The 21,551-nt window shown below is 41.1% G+C and overlaps 1 protein-coding gene and 1 pseudogene across 5 annotated transcripts in view; both read right to left on the reverse strand.

Moving 5' to 3' along the window:
* The window catches only part of MANBA (mannosidase beta), a 129,520-nt gene that overhangs the window by 79,642 nt on the left and 28,327 nt on the right, over positions 1-21,551 (reverse strand). For 3 of the 5 annotated variants that reach the window (XM_001169005.6, XM_063808980.1, XM_063808981.1), the window contains 4 exons: positions 15,348-15,442; positions 12,635-12,740; positions 11,643-11,813; positions 3,141-3,264 (listed from right to left, as the gene is read on the reverse strand). In XM_001169005.6, coding sequence (XP_001169005.2) covers positions 3,141-3,264; positions 11,643-11,813; positions 12,635-12,740; positions 15,348-15,442 — 496 coding nt within the window. Of the gene's footprint in view, positions 1-3,140; positions 3,265-11,642; positions 11,814-12,634; positions 12,741-15,347; positions 15,443-16,026; positions 17,420-21,551 lie in introns of those variants that run through there. The other 2 variants (XM_024356181.3, XM_016951932.4) reach the window with 2 other exon arrangements.
* LOC134809801 (keratin, type II cytoskeletal 8-like) lies at positions 17,513-18,938 on the reverse strand (annotated as a pseudogene).

Consider the following 21,551-nt stretch of genomic DNA (forward strand, 5'->3'; position numbering starts at 1 on the left):
GAATAGACATTTCTCTAAAGAAGACATACAAATGGCCAACAGGTATATGCACAAATGGTCAACATCACTAATCATCAGGGAACTGTAAATCAAAACCACAAATACTATCTTACTCCAGTTAGAATGACTATTACTGAAAAGACAAAAAATAATAGATGCTGGAGAGGATGCAGAGAAGAGGAAAGAAACATTTATACACGGTTGTGGGAATATGAGTGAGTACAGCCACAATGGAAATACTATATTTCTCAAGAAACTAATAGTAGAGCCATTACCATACAATCCAAGAATCCCACTAATAGGTAACTATCCACAGAAAAAGAAATCAGTATAACAAAAAGATACTTGCACCCCATGTTTACTGCAGCACTATTCACAATAGCAAAGATATAGAATCAACCTAAGTGTCCATCAACAGATGAATGGATAAAAAAGAATAAAATCATGTCTTCCACAGCAACATGGATGGAACTGGAGGTCATTATGTTAAGTGAAATTAGACAGAGAAAGACAAATTTTGCATCTTGCCACTCACATGTCGGAGGTAAAAATGTTGATCTCATGGAGGTAGAGAGTGAAATAATAGAGACCAGAGGCTAGGAGGGGTATATGAGTGGCAGAGAGGAATGAAGAAAGGCTGATGAATGGGTACAAGCATGCATTTAAATAGAAGGAATAAGTTCTATGTTTGACAGCATAATAGTGTGACTATACTTAACAACATGTATTGTATATTTCAAAATAGCTAGAAGAGAGGACTTGAAATATTCCCAACATAGAGAAATGATAAATACTAGAGGTGATAGATACCCAAATTACCTTGACTTGATCATTACACATTCTATGCATGTAACAAAATACCACACATACCCCATAAATATGTACAAATATTACGTGTCAATTTAAAAAATGTATTTAACCTTCACCAATGTAGTTGAGAGGAGAAACTGTTTACACTGAATCTAAATTGAATTTTAAGCATCATTTAAATTAATTCATATAAAATTCATTCAGTCACTAGTGACTAATAAAGTGAACTCTAATAACTCAGGAAGAAATGTTTAGTTTCATATTCAAATTGTAAATTAAACCAGAGCAGTATTATTCAAATTTTTTTCAGGCATCAGGGTACCCAGAGCTTATAATGCATTTTGCAGACCACCCAAAATACTGATTAAGCTTCAAAATAAATAAATAACTTTTTGCTAAATCGGACCACTTTTTTTTTTTTTTTAAACAGCATCTCGCTCCATCACCCAGGCTGGAGTGCAGTGGTACAATCACAACTCACAGCAGCTCTACCTCCTGAGCTCAAGCGATCCTGCCACCTCAGCCTCTCGAGTAGCTGGGACTACAGGTGAACGCCACCAGGCCTGGCTAATTTTTGTATTTTTTGTCAGAGATAGGATTTTGCCATGTTGCCCAGGTTGGTCTCTAACTCTTAGGCTCAGGGAATCCACCCACTTTGGCCTCCCAAAGTGCTGGAATTACAGGCATGAGCCACTGCGCTCAGCTCAGACCACTTCTCACACCAGATTCTGTTATTTATACCTGAGAAAACGTATGGGTGGTAACATGGGATGAAGGGAGATTAAACCATTATTTGATTTTAGTAGCGAAAATCTTTAGTTGGATTACACCTCAGAAGAATAGTTTGGGAAGCACTAAACTAGAGAATTATAAGCACAGCCACATTTACATGTGCAATTTAAATTAGATCTTTTAATGCCTTTTTAAAGTTTAAAAATACCAACAGCACCAAATAACCTCCTCAAATCTAAGCATCTATCATTTGCTTTCATCTTCTGCCTTCAGAAAATACAGATTTGGCTCAATTGAATAGCAAGCTAAGGTCACCAGGGCTCTCAAGATAACAGAACTCTTGAACTGACACACCACATTCTATCTTACTGATTTCATCTAGTTAGGCCTCCGTGTGATTACACTGAGCATTGCATGCTCTCATTTAAGATCTCACTTGCCTCCATCTTCATCCTTCATTTCCCTAACTTCTCAAATCCTCACTGATCTTTGATTTTCTGGCTCTTATCTTGGAAGGTTATTTGTTTTGTTTGGTAATTGTTTGTATCTCCCCTCCCCACACATGAAGGGATCAGTGTACCTACTCTATTTCTTTTATCAAATAAACAGTGCTGAGCAAAGAAAGCAACAAATATTTAACCAGCTTTTAACTTATCCACTGACATCTGTGAGATTTCTGAGGTTCTATTTCAATGCTCCTTGATATTGAATAGTTGCTTCAACTTAAAAAGTACTATTTTTCACCTTAGAAATATTTCTTTTGGCCAGGCGCAGTGGCTTATGCCTGTAATCCCAGCACTTTGGGAGGCTGAGGCGGGCAGATCACCTGAGGTCAGGAGTTCGAGACTGGCCAATATGGAGAAACCCCATCTCTACTAAAAATACAAAATTAGCTGGGTGTGGTGGCACATGCCTGTAATCACAGTTACTCAGGAGGCTGAGGCAGGAAATCGCTTGAACCCGGGAGGCAGAGGCTGCAGTGAGCCAAGATTGCGCCACTGCACTCCAGGCTGGGCAACAAGAGTGAAACTCCATCTCAAAAAAAAAAAAAAAAAAGAAAAGAAAAGAAATCTTTCTTTTGCCATGTTTACCTTCCAGTTTATTTTTAACTCTTCACAAGGCTGTTGTGTCAGGGCCTTTGTGTCAGGGCCCTCAGAGTAGTTAGTGCTCCAGGTTATGAAGAAAATGTACAGAGACAGAAAGCCAGTCTAACGGTGTGAGCAAAGCAAGAATTTGACACTAAAAGTGACTACAGAGGCAGCAAAAAGGAGCATCAGCCAGCAGGCCCAGTTCTTTCAAGAAAGAATACTTACCTCAGGAAAACTTGGAGCTGCTCTTCCATTTCATTTTTTCCTTTTTCTGTAAAATATGCTAAAAGATACCTACCTACATATCTGCTTTATATTGTCAATTTTCATGTAAAATCAGTTTGTACCTATTTTTTACTTTTATAAATTGATTGTACCACAATCAATTTCTAAATCTCTGAAATTCTAAATTCTAAATCTCTGAAAAACATACCTCTGTATTTCAATTATAAACCCAATTTTTATAACAAGAAGACTCAAAAAGAAAAAAAATCACATCTTTCAGCTTACCATATATTGGGGAAAATGTGAAGTAGTTCAGGTGACAAATATTATAGGCTTCAATTCTAACATCTTTCCAGATTCCCTGGGTAGGAAAGGAAGGCCCCCAGTCCCAACTAAAGGAACATTGCTCCTGCAATTTCAAGGAGAAAAAGAAGATATATTCTGATTATGGTGAAATTTAAACATTATGAAAAACATTTTCTTTAAAAATGTTACATATGTGTATATAAGTTTGCTATGGCAGCCATAACAAAGTATCACAAACTAAGTGGTTTAAACAATGGAAATGTATTTTCTCACAGTGAAGTCCAAGATCAAGCTATCAGCAGGTTTGGTTCCTCCTGAAGCCGATCTCCTCTGTTTGCACTGTGTCCTCACGTGGTCTTTTTCTGTGCTAGGCATCCCTGATGTCTCTCTCCATTGTCCAAATGTCCCCTTCTTAAAAGGACACTAGTTGTATTGGAATAGGGCCCACCCTAACTGCCTCATTTTATCTTAATCACCCCTTAAAGACCTTCTCCAAATATGATTACATTCTGAGATACCAGAGGTTAGGACTTCAACATATGAATTTGGGGGGACCACAAGTTAGTGCAAAACTGTGTGTGTGCCCCCCAACCACCATACACAGCCTCTGAGGTGGCCCACAATGATCCCCCCTTTGAAGTGACCTAGTGAATGACTTCTAACCACCAGCATATAGCAGAAATGATGTGATTTTATTAATTAGGTTATAAGAGACTAAGCCTTGAATTTTGAGTACTCTCTCATGCCCTCTCTTGGCCAAGAGGGAAGCCAGCCTCTGTGTCATGGGGCAGCTCTGCGGAGAGACCCATATGGGCAATCTGAGGTCTGCCAATAACTACAAGTGAGCTCAGAAACAGACTCTTCAGCCTTGAGTCAACTTGAGCCAAGCCTTGAGACAACTGCAGCCGTGGCTGACAGCTTGACTATAACCTCACGAGAGACCTTAAGCCAGAGGCACCCAGCTGAGCCACACTCAACTCAGATTCCTAACTAACAGAAGCTACCATAATAAATGTTTTGTTTATGTTATTTTTTAGAAATCAGAAAACCTATAGTCCACATATTTTCTTTTTTTAACTTTTAAGTTCAGGGGTACAAGCGCAGGTTTGTTATATAGGTAAACTTGTGTCACGGGGGTTTGTCATAGAGATTATTTCATCATCCAGCTATTAAGCAGGATTAATAACTAATTAAGTACCCATTAGTTATTTTTCCTGATCTTCTCTCTCCTCCCACCCTCCACCTTCCGGCAGGCCCCAGGGTGTGTTGTTCCCCTCTATGTGTCCATGTGTTCTCACCAATAAATGTTGTTTTAAGCTGATAAGTTTTGGCATAATTTGTTACATCACAATAGATAACTAATACAATATCCAACATATCCAATATATCTATGTTGCACGTAACCTATGAAACAGATAAATTTGGCAGAAATGTTCTAAGAACATAAAATCTATGAAGAGTTGTACATTTATTCTTCAAATGCTTACTACATTGAAGCAACTCAATAGTTCCTCTTTAAATTTCTCTATAATATCTCTGAACCTAACCATTGTATTTAAATCTAATAGCTACAAAGAATATTGTGCTTACATGTAATAATTAAAAAGAATGAGGAGGCCGGGCGCAGTGGCTCACGCATGTAATATCAACACTTTGGGAGGCCGAGGCGGGTGGATCATCTGAGGTTGGGAGTTCAAGACCAGCCTGACCAACATGGAGAAACCCCGTCTCTACTAAAAATACAAAATTAGTTGGGTGTGGTGGCGTATGCCTGTAATCCCAGCTACTCAAGAGGCTCAGGCAGGAGAATCGCTTGAACCCGGGAGGCGGAGGTTATGGTGAGTTGAGATCGCACCACTGCACTCCAGCCTGGGCAACAAGAGTGAAACTCAGTCTCAAAAAAAAAAAAAAAAAAAAAGAATGAGGAAACATATTGAAAGACAAACACTTATAAATAGGTTTTAAAAAGCTCTGGCTAAACTTGCCAAACTCAGGTATGAATTCAGAAGTCCTTGTTTCTGAATGTGAAGCCCAAAAGCAATCAGTTCGATCTTTAGCCCCTGACACAGGTGGCCAAGGCAGACATTTTATCCAATCTTATTTGACCTGGGTACCTGTCTCTCCCTTGATGACACTCAACTTCCATATTAAGTTACAGAGTTCAAATTCAAAAATAAGAAATAATTCTGTAAAATATATCCCTTTCACACAGAATGTTTTCTAATTTCTACTTCTTAAAAGAAAAAAGTATTTTCAGAACAGTTAATTAAAATGTGTAAAGCTATAAGTTCAGCTTTTAAAAAGGAATAAGTTTGGGTCATACATTTTATGGGGGGAAAAAAAGTAACAAGCACCAGAGGAAATACTAAAATCCTTCTAGATGGAGTCATTTGTGAAATAGAACCTGAAGATTTGGCCAAACTGTTGTCATTTGGGTATTATTTCCTTAGCTCTGTACTCACCTAAGATAGAGACAAATTTGTTTTTACTATGGAGAAAAACAAAGAACTAAAGTTACTTTATAGCATCCACATCTGTCTAAATTTACCACTTAAGCACCAGATTCTCATATTCAGAATGAAAACCATCTTGGGGACATTTATGGGAGAATTTTAGTATCTATTTGTAATTTTTTCATTGGAGATAGGGAAAAGAAGGAGAGCAAAATAATCAACATCTTATGAGGGAGACTATTTTCCCCATTAAGAGCTACAAATCACTCTTAACCTCTTCAAGAAGTATTTATGAAGTGCCTTCTATGTTTCAGGCTGGGAGTACTTCAATATACACAACAGACACAGCTCTTCTGCTTATAATGCTCACAGTCAAGCACGAAATTCAAGCATTGAATAAATAATTACAAGTATAATGAATTTTACAATGGAAATAGGCAGGGAACATACAGTGAGAGGTTGAGGAGGATGGGTATCAAGATGAGTTTTCCTGAAAAAAAAAAAAAGACTCTGAAGGGTGAGTACCATTTATCCACTGTAAGCAGGCAAATGGCAAGCAGGAACTTTTTTTTTTTTTTTTTTGAGATGTCTCACTCTGTCACCCAGGCTGGAGTATAGTGACACAATCTTGGCTCACTGCAGCCTCAACCTCCAGGCTCCTCCCACCTCAGCCTCCTGAGTGGCAGGGACTACAGGCTAATTTTTGTATTTTTTTTTAGACTTGGGGTTTTGTCATGTTGTCCAAGCTGATCTTAAGCTCCTGAACTCAAGTGATCCACCTGCCTTGGCCTGCCAAAGTGCTGGGATTACAGTCATGAGTCACTGTGCTGGCCCAGAAGCACTCCTTTCAGAAGGAACAGCATGTGCAAAGGTCTGGAGGTGCAGGACAGTATGATGCATTCCAGAAGCTGAAGAGAGAACAATGGGAAGAGGCAGGGAGACGACTGGAGAAGTGAGCATGGGCCAGACAGAGCTAAGACCCATGGACACTGGCCTAAAGGCAATGAGAAGCTGTTGAAGAGTTTGAAGAAAAGCAGTGCTGTGATCATTTTTTTCTGAAAAGACCATTCTAGCTGCTCTGTAAATGATTAACTAGAGGAAGGCAAGTGAAGTTTCAGGGATGCCAGTTAGGCAACCAGGCAATATTTCATGCAAGGCATGACTGAACTCAAGACATAGTGGCAGAAATGAAATGTGAACAGACTGAAGAGCTATTAAAGAGGTACTATTCACATCATCAAGAGGACTAAGCAATAGATTGGAAGAGAGAAAAAGGAGATAAACGTGTCAAGAAAAACTCAAGTTTCTGGCTTGAGCACCTGTTGTGGATAGTATTCCATTCAGCAAGAGACAGAACCCTGGGAGAAGGACTTAAATCACAAGTGTGGTGTGGCGCATACTGAGCTTTAGGTCCCTGTGAATCAGACAAGTGATGATGCTAAATAAGCATCTGAATGTAAGGTCTGGAATTGAAGAAAAGTTGGACGGAAGACACAATATTGGGAGACAATGGCAAATAGATTTGTTATGGAAGAAATGAAAAATGAGATAGCCTAGAGAGGGTATAAAATGAGAAAAGAGTCTAGAACAGAGAAAGGCCCTATAATATAACTTTTGGAGTACAAGGATGTGGATAAAGAGACTTACAAGGAACGGCCAGAGATGTAAACGGAAAACAAGGAAGATGGCATCAAACATTGGTAAGAGGGTAGCAGAAGTGATGAGTCCCACTATCCATTCTGGACAGAAAAGGAAGCAGAGACAATAGGGGACTTAGGTTGCTACAGGGAAAGTGGAGGTTCAAAGAACTGGTGAAAGAGAGTATCAGGGGAACCAGCCCCCAATATTTCAACATAGGTTCTTTTCTATTTTCCCTAAGTGTCGGCCAGTCTGAGAAATAAACAGAAAGAGTACAAAGAGAGAAATTTTACAGCTGGGCCTCTGGGGATGACATCACATATTGGTAGGACCGTGATGACGACCCCAATCCACAAAACCAGCAAGTTTTTATTAGGGATTTTAACAGGGGAGGGGGTGTACAAACAGGGAGTAAGTCACAAAGATCACATGCTTCAAAGGGCAATAAAGATCACAAGGCAAGGCAAAATTAGAATTACTGATGAGGGTCTATGTCCCTCTGTGCAAACATTGTCTTGATAAGCATCTTAACAGGAAACAGGGTTCGAGAGCAGAGAATCAGTCTGACTAGAATTTACCAGGCTGGAATTTCCCAATCCTAGTAAGCCTGAGGGTACTGCAGGAGACCAGGGTGTATTTCAGTCCTTATCTCAACCGCATAAGACAGACACTGCCAGGGTGGCCGTCTACAGACCTACCCCCAGGAATGCATTCCTTCCCCAGGGTTACTCCTTGCTGGGAAAAGAATTCAGCGATATTTCTCCTACTTGCACATCCGTTTATAGGCTTTCTGCAAGAAGATAAATATGGCTCTATTCTGCCTGACCCCACAGGCAGTCAGATGTTATGGTTATCTTCCCTTCTTCCCTGAAAATTGCTGTTATTCTGTTCTTTTTCAGGGTGCACTGATCATATTGTTCAAACACACATTTTACAATCAGATTTCATATTGTTCAAACACACATGTTCTACAATCAATTTGTACAATAGTGGTCCTGAGGTGATGTACAGTCTCAGTTTATGAAGATAACAGGATTAAGAGATTAAAGTAAAGACCCCACTAACTTCATATAACCTAAGCTGAGCATCTTGTTCATTACCTGTAATTATAGTAATAAGCCTCCAAAATAGATATCACCACTCTACTTTTTGAATGGTTGTATAGCACTTTACAACATGCAAAGTGCATTTACATTGTTATTTCACTATATCTTCATATCAGGGATTAGCTCCATGTACAAATGATGGGCATACCTCAAGTTACTCTATGTTCACAAAGCCAGAATTCAGACCCAAGACTCTTCACTTGGTCTCCAACTCAGGTGTCTTCCCACTGGACCATGTCAATCTAGTCAGAAATACCTAGATGCAACTTGCAATTGTTCTGGAAGTCTACCCAGAGGTTAGTGTCCAAAACATTGTGATAGCAGAAAACTGGATATGATTCCTGATGTTAGTGACAAAGGGCTATGTTCTATCTAGATAACTTGAGAGTATGTTTTAAATGCCACAAATTGAATAGAGGGTGGAGCAAAATAGCATATGGATATATGTATAACATTTATATTATCTTTATTGATGACTTGAAAAGTAACTTTTCACATTAGGATCCAGGATAGTTTCAGTTTTGATAAAGGTTAAAAATGGAAGGGGAAGCCAGCACAGTAGCTCATGCCTGTAATCCCAGCACTTTGGGAGGCCAAGGTAGGTGGATCACCCGAGGTCAGGAGTTCATGAGCAGCCTGGCCAACATGGTGAAACCCCATCTCTACTAAAACTACAAAAATTAGCCGGGCATGGTGGCAGGCGCCTGTAGTCCTAGCTACTTGGGAGGCTGAGGCAAAAGAATGGCATGAACCCAGGAGGCGGAGCTTGCAGTGAGCTGAGATTGTGCCACTGCACTCCAGCCTGGGCAACAGAGCAAGACTCAGTCTCAAAAAAAAAAAATACAAAAATTAGCCGGGCATGGTGGCAGGTGCCTGTAATCCCAGCTACTCGGGAGGCTGAGGCAGGAGAATCACTTGAATCTGGGAGGCAGAGGTTGCAGTGAGCCGAGGTCATGCCACTGCACTCCAGCCTGGGCAACAGAGTGAGACTCCATCTCAAAAAAAAAAAAAAAAAAAGGAAGGGGAGAGGGAAAAAGTACAACCTCTAGCATTTAAACCACTGTGTCATTGGAAGCCAAAGGCAAAAGAATCAAAAGATAAATCTTATCCAGACTTATAAGCAGACAAATATTCCATGGAATACTTGACTACTGAAAATTGTCAAAGCAATACTCTAAGGCTGTTATTACAGTAATTTGAACAAATGGTCAATGGGTCATTGACACAAGTTTAGGTAGGTTGAATCAAACAGGAGGAGGTATAATTTTAATCCTAGTACTTATATTAAGGAAACATAATTTAATAGTAAATCAATCTAGCTGAAAAAGAGCCACTTAATTTAATCAGAACATATTAGCTAATGTAACAGTTCTACCTAAAGAGTATTGGGAAAATATGTTTAGTATCTTCACAATGAGCCCAATCATTACATTTGTTGTTAAAACTAAATTTCATGGCTCACGCCTGTAATCCCAACACTTTGGGAGGCCGAGGCGGGTGGATCACCTGAGGTCAGGAGTTCAAGAGCAGCCTGGCCAACACGGCGAAACTCCGTCTCTACTAAAAATTAAAAAATTAGCCAAGTGTGACGGTGCATGCGTGGAATCCCAGCTACTCAGGGGGCTGAGGCAAGAGAATTGTTTTAACACGGGAGGCGGAGGTTGCAGTGAGCCGAGATCTCGCTATTGCACTCTAGCTTGAGCAACAGAGCAAGACTCCATCTCAAATAAATAAATAAATAAATAAATAAATAAATAAATAAATAAATTCAATCCATCAAAAAATTAAAAACAGAATTACCATATGATCCAACCATACCATTTCTGGGAATATATCCAAAAGAACTGAAAGAAGGGTCATGTAAAGATATTTGTACACCCATGTTCATAGCAGCATTATTCACAATAGTCAAAAGGTGGAAGCAACCTAAATGTCCGTCAACGGATGAATGGATAAACAAAATGTGGTATATGCATAGAATGGTATGTTATTCAGCCTTAAAATGTAAAGAAATTCTCTCACATGCTACAACATGGATGAATCATGAGGAAATTATGCTAAGTGAAATAAGTCAGTCACAAAAAGACAAATACTGTATGATTCCACTTACATAAGATTTCTAGGGGAATCAAACACATAGAAAAGAGTAGAATGGGCCAAGCATGGTGGCTCACACCTGTAATCCCGGCACTTTGGGAGGCCAAAGTGGGCAGATTGCTTGAGCCTTAGAGTTAGAGACCAGCCTGGGCAACATGGCAAAATCCTGTCTCTACAAAAAAAATACACAAATTATCTGGGCATGGTGGTGTTCGCCTGTAGTCCTAGCTACTCAAGAGACCTAGGTGGGAGCATCGCTTGAGCCCAGAAGGTGGAGGCTGTGGTGAGTTGTGATCGCACCACTGTACTCCAGCCTGGGCGACAGAGTGTGACCCAGTCTCAAAAAAAAAAAAAAAAAAAAGAGAAAGAAAAGAAAAGAGTAGAATGCTGGTTGTAAGGGGCTGGGGAGAAGGAAATGGAGAGCTATTGTTTAAACAATAATGGGTATAATATAATATAATGGGTAATGGGTAGAGTTTCAGTTTTGCAAGGTGAGAAAGCTCTGTGGTTACTTAATGTAAATATACTTAACACTACTAAACTGTACACTTAAAAATTATTAAAGTGATAAATTTTATGTACAGTTTATACAATTCAAATTTTTAAAATATGAAGTAAAATGAAATAAACATTAAAAAACCAAATGTCACATAGAATACTGATTCAATCATGTAGTAAAATAGATCCAAGTCCTCTTAGACTGGAATCATACTCTAAGAAAAATAATTACTTTTGTGGACTTTGTTATCTTTTTGTTAGATTTTATGAGAACCTGACAGTAAGATGCAAGAACATATCATCAAATATACTAATATTTGCAGAGGGCTTCCTAGAAACAAGAATCACTAATACATTTTCACAATCTGGTGAAAAGTTTGATAAACTTAAATGTTAAAAAAATAATTTGTAAAGTTCCATTATCAGCCACATATTTTTCTTTTCCTTTCTTTTTCTGTTACCTAAGTTCTGAACACGCTTCAGGAAGAAAACTTAGAAAAAGATAAAGATTCTCCACAATATTTCAAATAATCTTTTGGTTCTTATTTCAAATTTTCAAACCCCACTAAAGGGATCAGGAAAGAGATTCCTAACTTCTGAAATGCCATGGGAGTCTTCAAATAAGCATTTCATATGCCAGCACACCCCGTCCTCAAAAATAAAACCTGACCTGTTTGAGAGACCATTACCTTCCGAACAAAGTTGACATGGCATTCACCCTTCTGCACAAGTGGAGGGCAGTCTGGGGGAACCTGGTAGCGAGTGTGAGCTTTGCTCTGCTGTGCTGCATACAACACCGCTGACTGGAAACGCAGCTCAATGGAGTTCACGTCCCTGACCACGTTGGTAATATCAAAGCTCTAAGTTAAAGGGAACAATCAGACAAACCCATGATGTGGAAGTAGTCTTGTGTGTAAAATTTTAGATAAAGGCATTTTGTATGAAAGACACATAATATAACGCCGATCTAGGTTTAGCCTCCTTGCAGGAGGGAACACTTCTCTGAAACACTGTAGTATCTATCACTTAGTTGCCCACTTTTAGTTAAAACTAAGCATATTTTCCTACCCAATCCAAGTTTCTAGGCTTCTCCTTCTATTTTTCCTGGCAAAATGATGGTCCTAGGGAAATGGATAGAGCAAAAAATAACTTTAGCTCTGGAATGTCTGCTCTGTCTACTTATACGTGGCCTTGAACTGCCAAGGGTTTCCTAGACACTTCATGACAACCTGCCTCTCCGGTATGAACAGCATGCATTTCTAAGTAATGAGTTATTTTTGTTTTGAAAAGTCTACCTTTGAAAGGAAAGGAAGATCAGCATATAATCTCTTAATATAACTATTCCAGAAAGGAAATGACATTTTATTTTAAAATCATTTGTCCAATGAAACTGTATCAGCAGAGGAGGGATTGGCATGTTTTGAACACTTCCTATGTGCCAAGAACTTGCCAACATTTTATACAATTAGCTTACTAAATCCCCACACTAACCCCATGGGGTTTGTAAGGTTTCCATTATTCCACAAATGTGGCAACTGAGAAATCAAGTAACTCATCCAGTGCTTTAATGAGCTCATATTTGTCACATGGCCAATTATGCATTTACTTTTCTCTACTCACAAAAGCAATTAACATAAACACACATAAATTTTTTTTTAACCTAATGTCATTATATACTTACATATCTATTGAACATATTGTCTGTTTCCCCAATAGTGACTTCATTGAACAGGATTTTTGAAACTGTATCCACTCCCTCAAGAATCAAATTTACTTTTTGCCATTTGCTAAAAAAAAGAAAAGATTTTTAAAACAAGATGTGTAAAGCATTAACTTAGATAAGTCTCTTTTTTATTTAAGGCCTAAAGAAATAAATATTCCACAAAAAATATATGTTCTTAAAAGGCAGTTTCCAGTGACATTTTCAGAAGTACTGCTTTAAAACATACTTACGTCCTTTGAGTGATCCAGCTTATCTTTCTCTATAATGTATCAATAAATCACCATAAAACCAAGAGCACAACTTATAATTTCCAAATATATTGACTTTTTCTAGTTAATACTTCAGAAAGCTATTATGAGAACCAAGTTAGGCCAGGAGCAGTGGCTCACGCCTGTAATCCCAGCACTTTGGGAAGCCTAGGCAGGCAGATCACCTGAGGTCAGGAGTTCGAGACCATCCTGGCCAACATGGCGAAACCCTGTCTCTACTAAAATTACAAAAAACTAGCCAGGCGTGGTGGTGGGTGCCTGTAATCCAAGCTACTAGGGAGGCTGAGGCAGGAGAATCACTTGAACCCAGGAGGCGGAGGTTGCAGTGAGTGGATATCCCACCACTGCACTTGCAAGATTCCGTCTCAAAAAAAAAAACAAATGAGAACCAAGTTAAATAATAGACATAAAACGTTCTCACAAACTACATTTACTGACCCTGTCTAAGAGAACACGTTAGAAAACTATGATCTATAAGTGAATATTATGCACCCAGCACTCTGCTAAGCCTTACAGGAAACTATAACAGTGCCTGTACTTAAGGAGTCTGCAATCTGGTTGGCATTTGGTGGCTGGCTGGCAATATTGTTGAACAACTACAAGTGCTATCAGAGTTTATCTCATAAGAAAAGATTTCAAAATGGAAACAAGAACTTAATGAAGAGAAGAATAAATAAAATGTGTTGTATTCATACAATAAAATACTATTCAACAATAAAAAGGAATGAAGTACTGATACATGCTACAACATGGATGAACTTTGAAAACATTATTATGCTAAGTGAAAGAGGCGGTCACAAAGGCCCACATATTGTATGATTCCATTTATATGAGGTATCCAGAACAAGGAAATCCAGAGGGACAGAAAGTAAATTAGTGGTTCCTAGGGCTGGGGTAAGAATTCAGGGGCAGGAGGAGTGGGCAATGGGAAATGACTGCTAATGGGTGTAACTTTTTGTGGGGGGATGAGGAAAATGTTCTAAAATTGATTGTGGTGATGGTTTTGTAACTGTAAGTATACTAAAAACCATTGAATTATATACCTTAAATGACTGAATTGTACAATATGTTAATTATATATCAATAAAGTATTTTTTTTAAAACTAGGTAGAAATGACTGGGTGGAGGCATTTCTACTCCCCTTATACCCTTTGCTCTTTGCAGGAACCCCTTACCCCTGCAAAGAGCAAAACCAAAACAAGGAAGTGCTGACAGCATGAATTACTTTTAGGTAATTGACTCATATGTGTAATTTGGGCTGGGGAGCTAAGGAGGAAAAAGCTGGACAAATCCGAGGGGCAGAGAGGTGTGGGCAGTGTTACAGGGACAGACATTTTTCAGCTGTATTTTCACAGACAAGTGAGAAGTTTATACTTGATTTGCCAAGTAAAATAGACACTTGCTATTCTTGAACGAATACCTATCTTGGCACAATCAATATTCTGGGATGATTAATCTAATGTTTCTAAATTGAAAAGATTGGAGAATAAAAGAACAAAGCAAGAAATTTGATTAGGCAGCTTTGGCCTCTTTCCTGGCACTCTTCTAGGCAAAGATGGAAAGATGGAAATGAGATGGAAGGGGCCAAACCAAGAGAAATGTTAAACAAAAATTTGCAAGACCCAGAACAGACTGAACACAGGAAGATGAAGAAAAGATGTAATAAGTCCAAAGCACCTTAGACATAGATTGGAAAATGGTGTTACATTAAGAAAAACAATGAAGCTGTTACAATATAAAGTTAGTTTTAAGGGGGAAATCAATTGGATATGTTGAGTTCAAGGTGAAATAGAACCATTATGAAAGATATTCTAAATATTATCTGTAAATAAAAGCCTGGAGCATAGCAGTAACTCCATGATATTGATAACAATATTCTGGCCTTTTCCCCCCTTTAAAAGACTAGTAAATAATTACCAAAAAAAAAAAATCACACAAAAGGGACAGAAGGATTTTTTTTTTTCATTTAGCAGTAGTGGTGGTACCTTTGGGTAACATTCTACCTCATATGGAAATATTTGCTTATAATAACAGAACATTACTGAAAACAGTATCTGTGCTTCACCTCCTGGCTTCACCACATAGTATAGGTCAAGGTCATAGTCTCAATGGCTGGTTAGCACTACATAGGGCATAACCACTGGAAAAATGACTCCATAAGACACAATTTGGTGACTGTTGATTAGTAGCACCATCCTCATATACAAAACAAAACATAAATAATATATTCACTTTTATAGTACAAGGCTTTCATCTTACTTAACTCTCAGATATGTAACCTAAAAAAACAAAACAAAACATACAAACAAAAAAAAAAACAAACAAAACACAACATTTTTGCCCAGATAGAAAAAGAAGAAAAGTTCAAATAATAATAAAAATACACCCACAAACATACATACCTAATTTCAAAGGGGATTTTAAATTCTTTGCTATAGGTCCAGTTATCCAAAGAGACCCATCTGTAGTTAAGGTCATTAAATCTGTAGTAAGAATCCTGTTGATACAAGGTAAAAATTATGGTAGATGGTTAAATATGCACAAATAAATTAATAAAACAAACATAAAATAAATTATTAACAACAGCTATTTATCACCTAAAAATTAATGAACTTTTGGCCTAGTAGTACAAAGAGGGGACAGATCGTTAATACTGAAAAATGTGAAGGGAAAATTCCAACAAATTACCTGAAATGAAATAATTCTCTGAGATATAAATAATACAGCTTCATTATCAAAGAAAATTGGTGGACATTAAGATTGGCTTCCCCTTGGAGACAGGGTTTCACCATGTTGGCCAAGCTGGTCTCAAACTCCTGACCTCAAGTGATCCACCTACCTCAGCCTCCCAAAGTGCTAGGATTACAGGCATGAGCCATCATGTCCGGCCTACAGTTTATCTTGTGTACTAACCTGTTTCACTCTCTAAATGAGCAAAGTGGGAGATCACTGTCATGGCTGAAGTTACATGGCCAAGACAAACTATGGTCTGGGAGTCCCAGGTTCTCCTGTGTGGGCACTTTCCTGGAAGATGCTAAATGATAGGAAAATCTGGGTTTCATGTTTCTGTGTGGTCCTCACCTCACTTGACTTCTGCTCTTTCTGTTTGCTCTGGGCTTCCGTGCTGTCATTGATATAGTTCTCAGTTTTCCATTGGTCTGTATCCCATTCTGCCTTGGACATCTTTACTTCTTGCTGCTCACTGATGAATCAGGAGGCCTGTCCTGGAGATGAGCTTGGTATAGGCCAATTGCACATGGGGCTCAGAGCACTCCATCTTCAAGGTCCAGATAACATGAGAAATGAGTCTTCTCACAACATTATTGGGGATGAGGGGCCGTAGCTGCTGGTTTAGCTGAATTTCAAACTGATCACCTGGGGACGAGAGCAATGGGTAATTGAAGCTTTTGGGCTCGGGAGACAGGCCAGTGCCCATGTTGTTGTATTCCCATTGTGTTTCACAGTCTTCTCTAAGTTGAACGCAGTCCCAGCAGAATCTCCCTCAGGAGGATGGTTGTAGGTTGTGTTTTCAGAGATGGTGCCTTCTGGCATAGTAGTGTTTTCCATAAAAATGTTTTGTTCAAAGGCATTTCTTGCAGTGGTGCTTTTAAAACATTCTGATGGAGAAATACTTCCGGAAAAGGATTTTCCTGAAGATTCAGGTCTCCTAAAGATGAAAAAGCCCCTTGTGAAGGGGCCTTTATGAGGCTTTTCACTGCAGAGAATGGAGGCCTCTTTGCAAGCAAAGTCTACTGAGAGAACTTTTCTGGAATGTACGATTGGTTTTAACTCAACTTTGCATTTTCTAAAACCAAAATGGGTAAGTCTTTCAATCTGTTTCTGACCACAGGTAGGGCTTTTGCAGGGGTGGAGATAGAAGGCACGCCCATGGAGAAGGGTTTCAGCAAAGAGAAGACTGCTGCCTTATGCTCTTGGTTGAACGAAGGCTTGGTATAGATGGCGTTTCCTGCTAACTTCTCATGCCCCTGCTCTATGTGAGGCTGTTCCAGCTCCCTTGGGGCTGGACTCCTGAGCCTTTTTTCTTTGGCAGCACTCTCCACAAATGCCCAGGCACCCTGTTCCTTCCTGTTGCTCTGCTTTCCCACCTCTTTGAAGTGACTTTTCTGGATGCTCCTTGGGCCCATGAGGATTCTGTTCACTCTCTGCAGGCTTTTGCCTACACTTTGAATCTTAGCCAGGCTGTTTCCCTGTGGTTGGACAGTTTCTAATTTCATGAGTTTTTGGATGCAGGTTAAAGAGAGGGACTCTTTGTATGGTTTTTCGGAATACCCATCTTTCACATTTGAAAAAAACAGGTAACTATAAGGTTAGCTGTTGGCAGAGCTAGCAGAGGTTTTATTTTGGACCAAAAAAAAAAAAAAAAAAAGCAATTGAATTGTTTTGTAGCTGAAGGCATAGGCATGGGGGGTCCCCAGATAGTAAACTACCCTGTGGGTGGGTTGAGGGCTAGGGCTGGGCCTCAGGTGGGTCTCACGTTCCCTGTGCTCCCTTCTGCTCTCTGGGAGAGTCGCAGGAGGGGCAGGCTGGGAGGGGCTGCCGCAGCTGTTCACTTGGGCAGGACGTCAGAGGACTAGGACACCAGCCTCCCATCACGGGTCTCGATCTTCTTCACAACCACTGCCCTGGTGGTGCTGGTGCGGCTGAAGGAGCTGGAGCCCACACCAGAGCCAAAGCTGGGGCTTGGGAGGCCCCCACAGGCCGAGCTCAGATCACCTGCATAACCACTGGTGGTCTTTGTATGGATACTCATGTTCCGCATCCCAGAGTCCAGCTGGCTCTCCTCGCCCTCCAGCAGCTTCCTGTAGGTGGCTATCTCGATGTCCAGGGCCAGCTTGATGTTCATCAGTTCCTGGTACTCAAGCAGTTGCCACGCCATGTCCTGCTTGGCCTGCTGCAGGGCGGCCTCCAGCTTGGACAGCTTGGCGTTGGCATCCTTAACAGCCAGCCCCCTGTGCTGCAGACATCTGTGATGGCGGCTTCCAGGGAAGCCCTCTGGCCTTTGAGGCCCTCAGTCTCAGCCTGGAGCTGGCTGATGTTCCGGTTCATCTCAGAAATCTCAGTCTTTGTACACTGCAGGTCATCCTCGTGCTTCCCAGCCAGCATCTGCAGCTCCTCATCCTTGATCTGGTACATGCTCTCAGCCTTGGGCTGGCTGCAGTTGGCGATCTCCTCATATGGTGCCTTGACCTCAGCGATGATGCTGTTCATGCCCAGGGAGTGGCTGTTGTCCATGGGCAGCACCACAGATGTGTCCGAGATCTGGGACTGCAGCTCCTGGATCTCCTCTTCATACAGCTGCTTGAGGAAATTGATCTCGTCAGTCAGCCCTTCCAGGTGAGACTCCAGCTCTACCTTGTTCATGTAACCTTCATCCACATCCTCTTGATGAGGACAAATTCATTCTCCACCTCTGTACACTTATTGATCTCATCCTCATACTTGTTCTTGAAGTCCTCCACCAGCCCGGGCATGTTGCCAAGCTCCGCCTCCAGCTTCAGCTTCTCCTGGCCCAGAGTCTTCAGCTGCCGCCTAAGGTTGTTGATGTAGCTCTGGAACATGTTGTCCATGTTGCTCTGAGCCATCTTCTGCTGCTGCAGGAGGCTCCACTTAGTCTCCAGCATCTTGTTCTGCTGCTCCAGGAACCATACCTTGTCTATGAAGGAGGCAAACTTGTTGTTGAGGGTCTTGATCTGCTGCTTCTCCTGGGTATGCACAGCCTGGATGTTGGGGTCCACCTCCAGGTTAAGGGGGCTCAGCAGGCTCTGGTCGACTGTGATGGTGGTGATGCCACCCACGCCGCTGCCCTCACCATAGCCTCCGCCCAGACAACCTTGGAAGCTGCTGCTGCCCACTAGGGAGAAGCCTGAGGAGCTTATGTGGACACTGGGCCCACTCGTGTAGGAGTGGCTGCTGAAGGCCCGGGGCCCAGAGGTGGACACCTTGTAGGACTTCTGGGTCACCCTGATGGACATGGTGGAGGCAGGAGTGGGGGCAGGAAGGCCGAACCAGATAGAGATCCCAGAAGGAGTGGAGAAGCTGCTTCTTGGTCTTTTCAGTTAACTTTACCACATATCATCTCATGACCGGAGGAATTTACAAGAGGGTATAACTTAGATTTATCCACATTTCTCGTGACCTTCCCTGTGCCACCTGGAGGGCTGTAAGCAGGGTTTGCTTAGTGTAGCAAGTCGGCGACCTTGCTGTGGCACCTAGATAAGGGTTCAGGAATGCAGCTGCAGAGTATTCGGGGTAAGGGTCAGCTGCACTGCGGGGGCGGTTCCTGGGGCAGCTCGTCCCTAACAGTAACAACATTGATTCTACATCTTATAGACTTTTCTATGAGAAATAAGGCAAGACGTAATTTAGTGCGTCACTGATGTCTAGCTGCTCACTCCCAAAGCCTGACAAGTTGATGCCATTGCTGTCTGAGGCCGCCTCCAGCTCAGTAGTCAGCTCAGTGCTCGTGTGCTTCTTCCGGGCTTGTAATACCTTCATGAACGCTCCTTCTGGATTCCCTACAGATAGATGCTTCTTCAACTGTCAGGTAAGACACAATAAGTCTTTCTGAGTTTCTCTTATAGGGTTTAGCTTGTTAATTTCCTTATCCTTTGTCCTCAAACTCAACTATCTTGTTCTTCCTTGCCCCTAGTTACCATAAACAGCCTACCCCCTTCTCGTCAGCTCTAATCAATAACTCACATCTGTTCCCTTGGTTACCTGCACCCCATGTTCCCCTGAAACTGCACATCTCACACTCTCCACCTCTGTCCCCCTCCCATTCTATATTTAAAAAAATATGTACAAGTAGCCAATTGGGTCAGCTCAAATTGTGCAGTCCAACCCCAGCCCAAGGGGGAGTAGCACAGAGATAGGGACTGCATTAAGGATAAAAACCCCCTGGTCTCCTTTGTTCTCTGTGCTCTTGCGATCTTGATTGACGCAAGTGGCACCCTTCTGCAGAAGTAAATTGCCTTGCTGAAAGAATTAAAAAAAAAAAAAGATTGGCTTCCCCTTTTAAAACCAAACACAAAACCACCAGGGTATCAGCAGAGAATGAAAGACTGAATCTGTGGTGTGTAGCCAGCAGTCTCTCATTGCCCTGTGGTTCTCACTGTGCTGTTTGCTGCCACTATCCCAGCCAGCCTCCAGGGGGAATACTTCTCTACTGCCCAAAAGTCAGCACAACTCCCTTCCGCTCATTGGATTCACTTAGCATTTCCAGTTATTTTTCACTTAGCTAAGTGAGCATGAAAAGGATCTCTACAGAGAATACACAGGCAGCAAAGATACTTCAAAACTTATTAACATCAGGTTTCTTATATTATCCTACCTCAGGTCAGCAAACTGCCACCCACAGGCCACATTCAGCTCACTACATGTCTCTGTGTGGCTAGCAAGCTAAGTAAGAATGGACATGTGCCCATAAGTAAAGTTTTACTAGAGCACAGCCACGCCCTTTCCTTTGCAATTTACATATGGCTGCTTTGGTGCTATAGTGGCAGAGTTGAGTAGACATGATGGAGACCATCTGGCCCTCGAGGTCTAAAATATTTAGTATTTAGCTATTTACTGAACGTGTTTGCTAAACCCTGCCCAAGATGACTGGCCTCCTAGATGTTCATAGATGTTGCTCCATCTGAGTGTCTATACCCAAGTCTGCCTCTTCATAAATCCTTAAGTCTTTCTTCTCTTACCCCCTTTCCACTCTTTTTACACTTTTTTTTTTTTTGAGATGGAGTTTCACTCTTGTTGCCCAGGCTGGACTGTAATGGCGCAATCCCAGCTCACTGCAACTTCAGCCTCCCAGGTTCAAGCGATTCTCCTGCCTCAGCTTCCCAAGTAGCTGGGATTACAGGCATGCACCACCACACCTGGCTAATTTTTTGTGTGTTTTTAGTAGACAAGGGTTTTCACCATGTTGGTCAGGCTGGTCTTGAACTCCCGACCTCAGGTGATCTGCCTGTCTCAGCCTCCCAAAGTGCTGGGATTACAGACATGAGCCACTGCATCTGGACTCTTTCCACTCTTTATCTCCCAGAGGAATACTCAAGACAGGAGGCAGAACAGAAAGTGGCAAACAAATCTTTTCAGTTCATCTATCCATGAACAATATATAGAAGGGAATTGTGCAGGCATGGAGGGGCTTCCCCTCCTTTGTCAGGGACAGATCCAAGTTATTTCCTTAGGGACCGTAACTCCAAGTCAAGAAGGAAAAGCCAACTCTGTCTAAGTTCCACACAGGTAAGAGCCAGATGAACACGTTAGGCTGGCAATGGCCAGTTAGGCAGTTGCCCAGGGCAAATCTGTAAGAAGCACTACAACATCAGTGGGAGTGTATCAAGATCAAGATAGGTATCTGCCAGAAACTGATCCAAACTGGAAGAAATATTTTGATAAGCTACTAGAGGAGAGAGTGACTGATGAGATTTAAAACAACATGTAATCACCAAACTGGCTTTTAAGGTCTGGTTAATGGTAAGGTTTTGTTCTGTTAAATGCCGTGTGCCAAGCCCAGCCAACTTATCTCCCACACAGGACTCGGCCTCTCCAATGAACAAACATGGAACACATATTTACAGACACAG

The sequence above is a fragment of the Pan troglodytes genome, chromosome 3 (genome assembly GCF_028858775.2).
Source record: "Pan troglodytes isolate AG18354 chromosome 3, NHGRI_mPanTro3-v2.0_pri, whole genome shotgun sequence".
NCBI lineage: Eukaryota > Metazoa > Chordata > Mammalia > Primates > Hominidae > Pan > Pan troglodytes.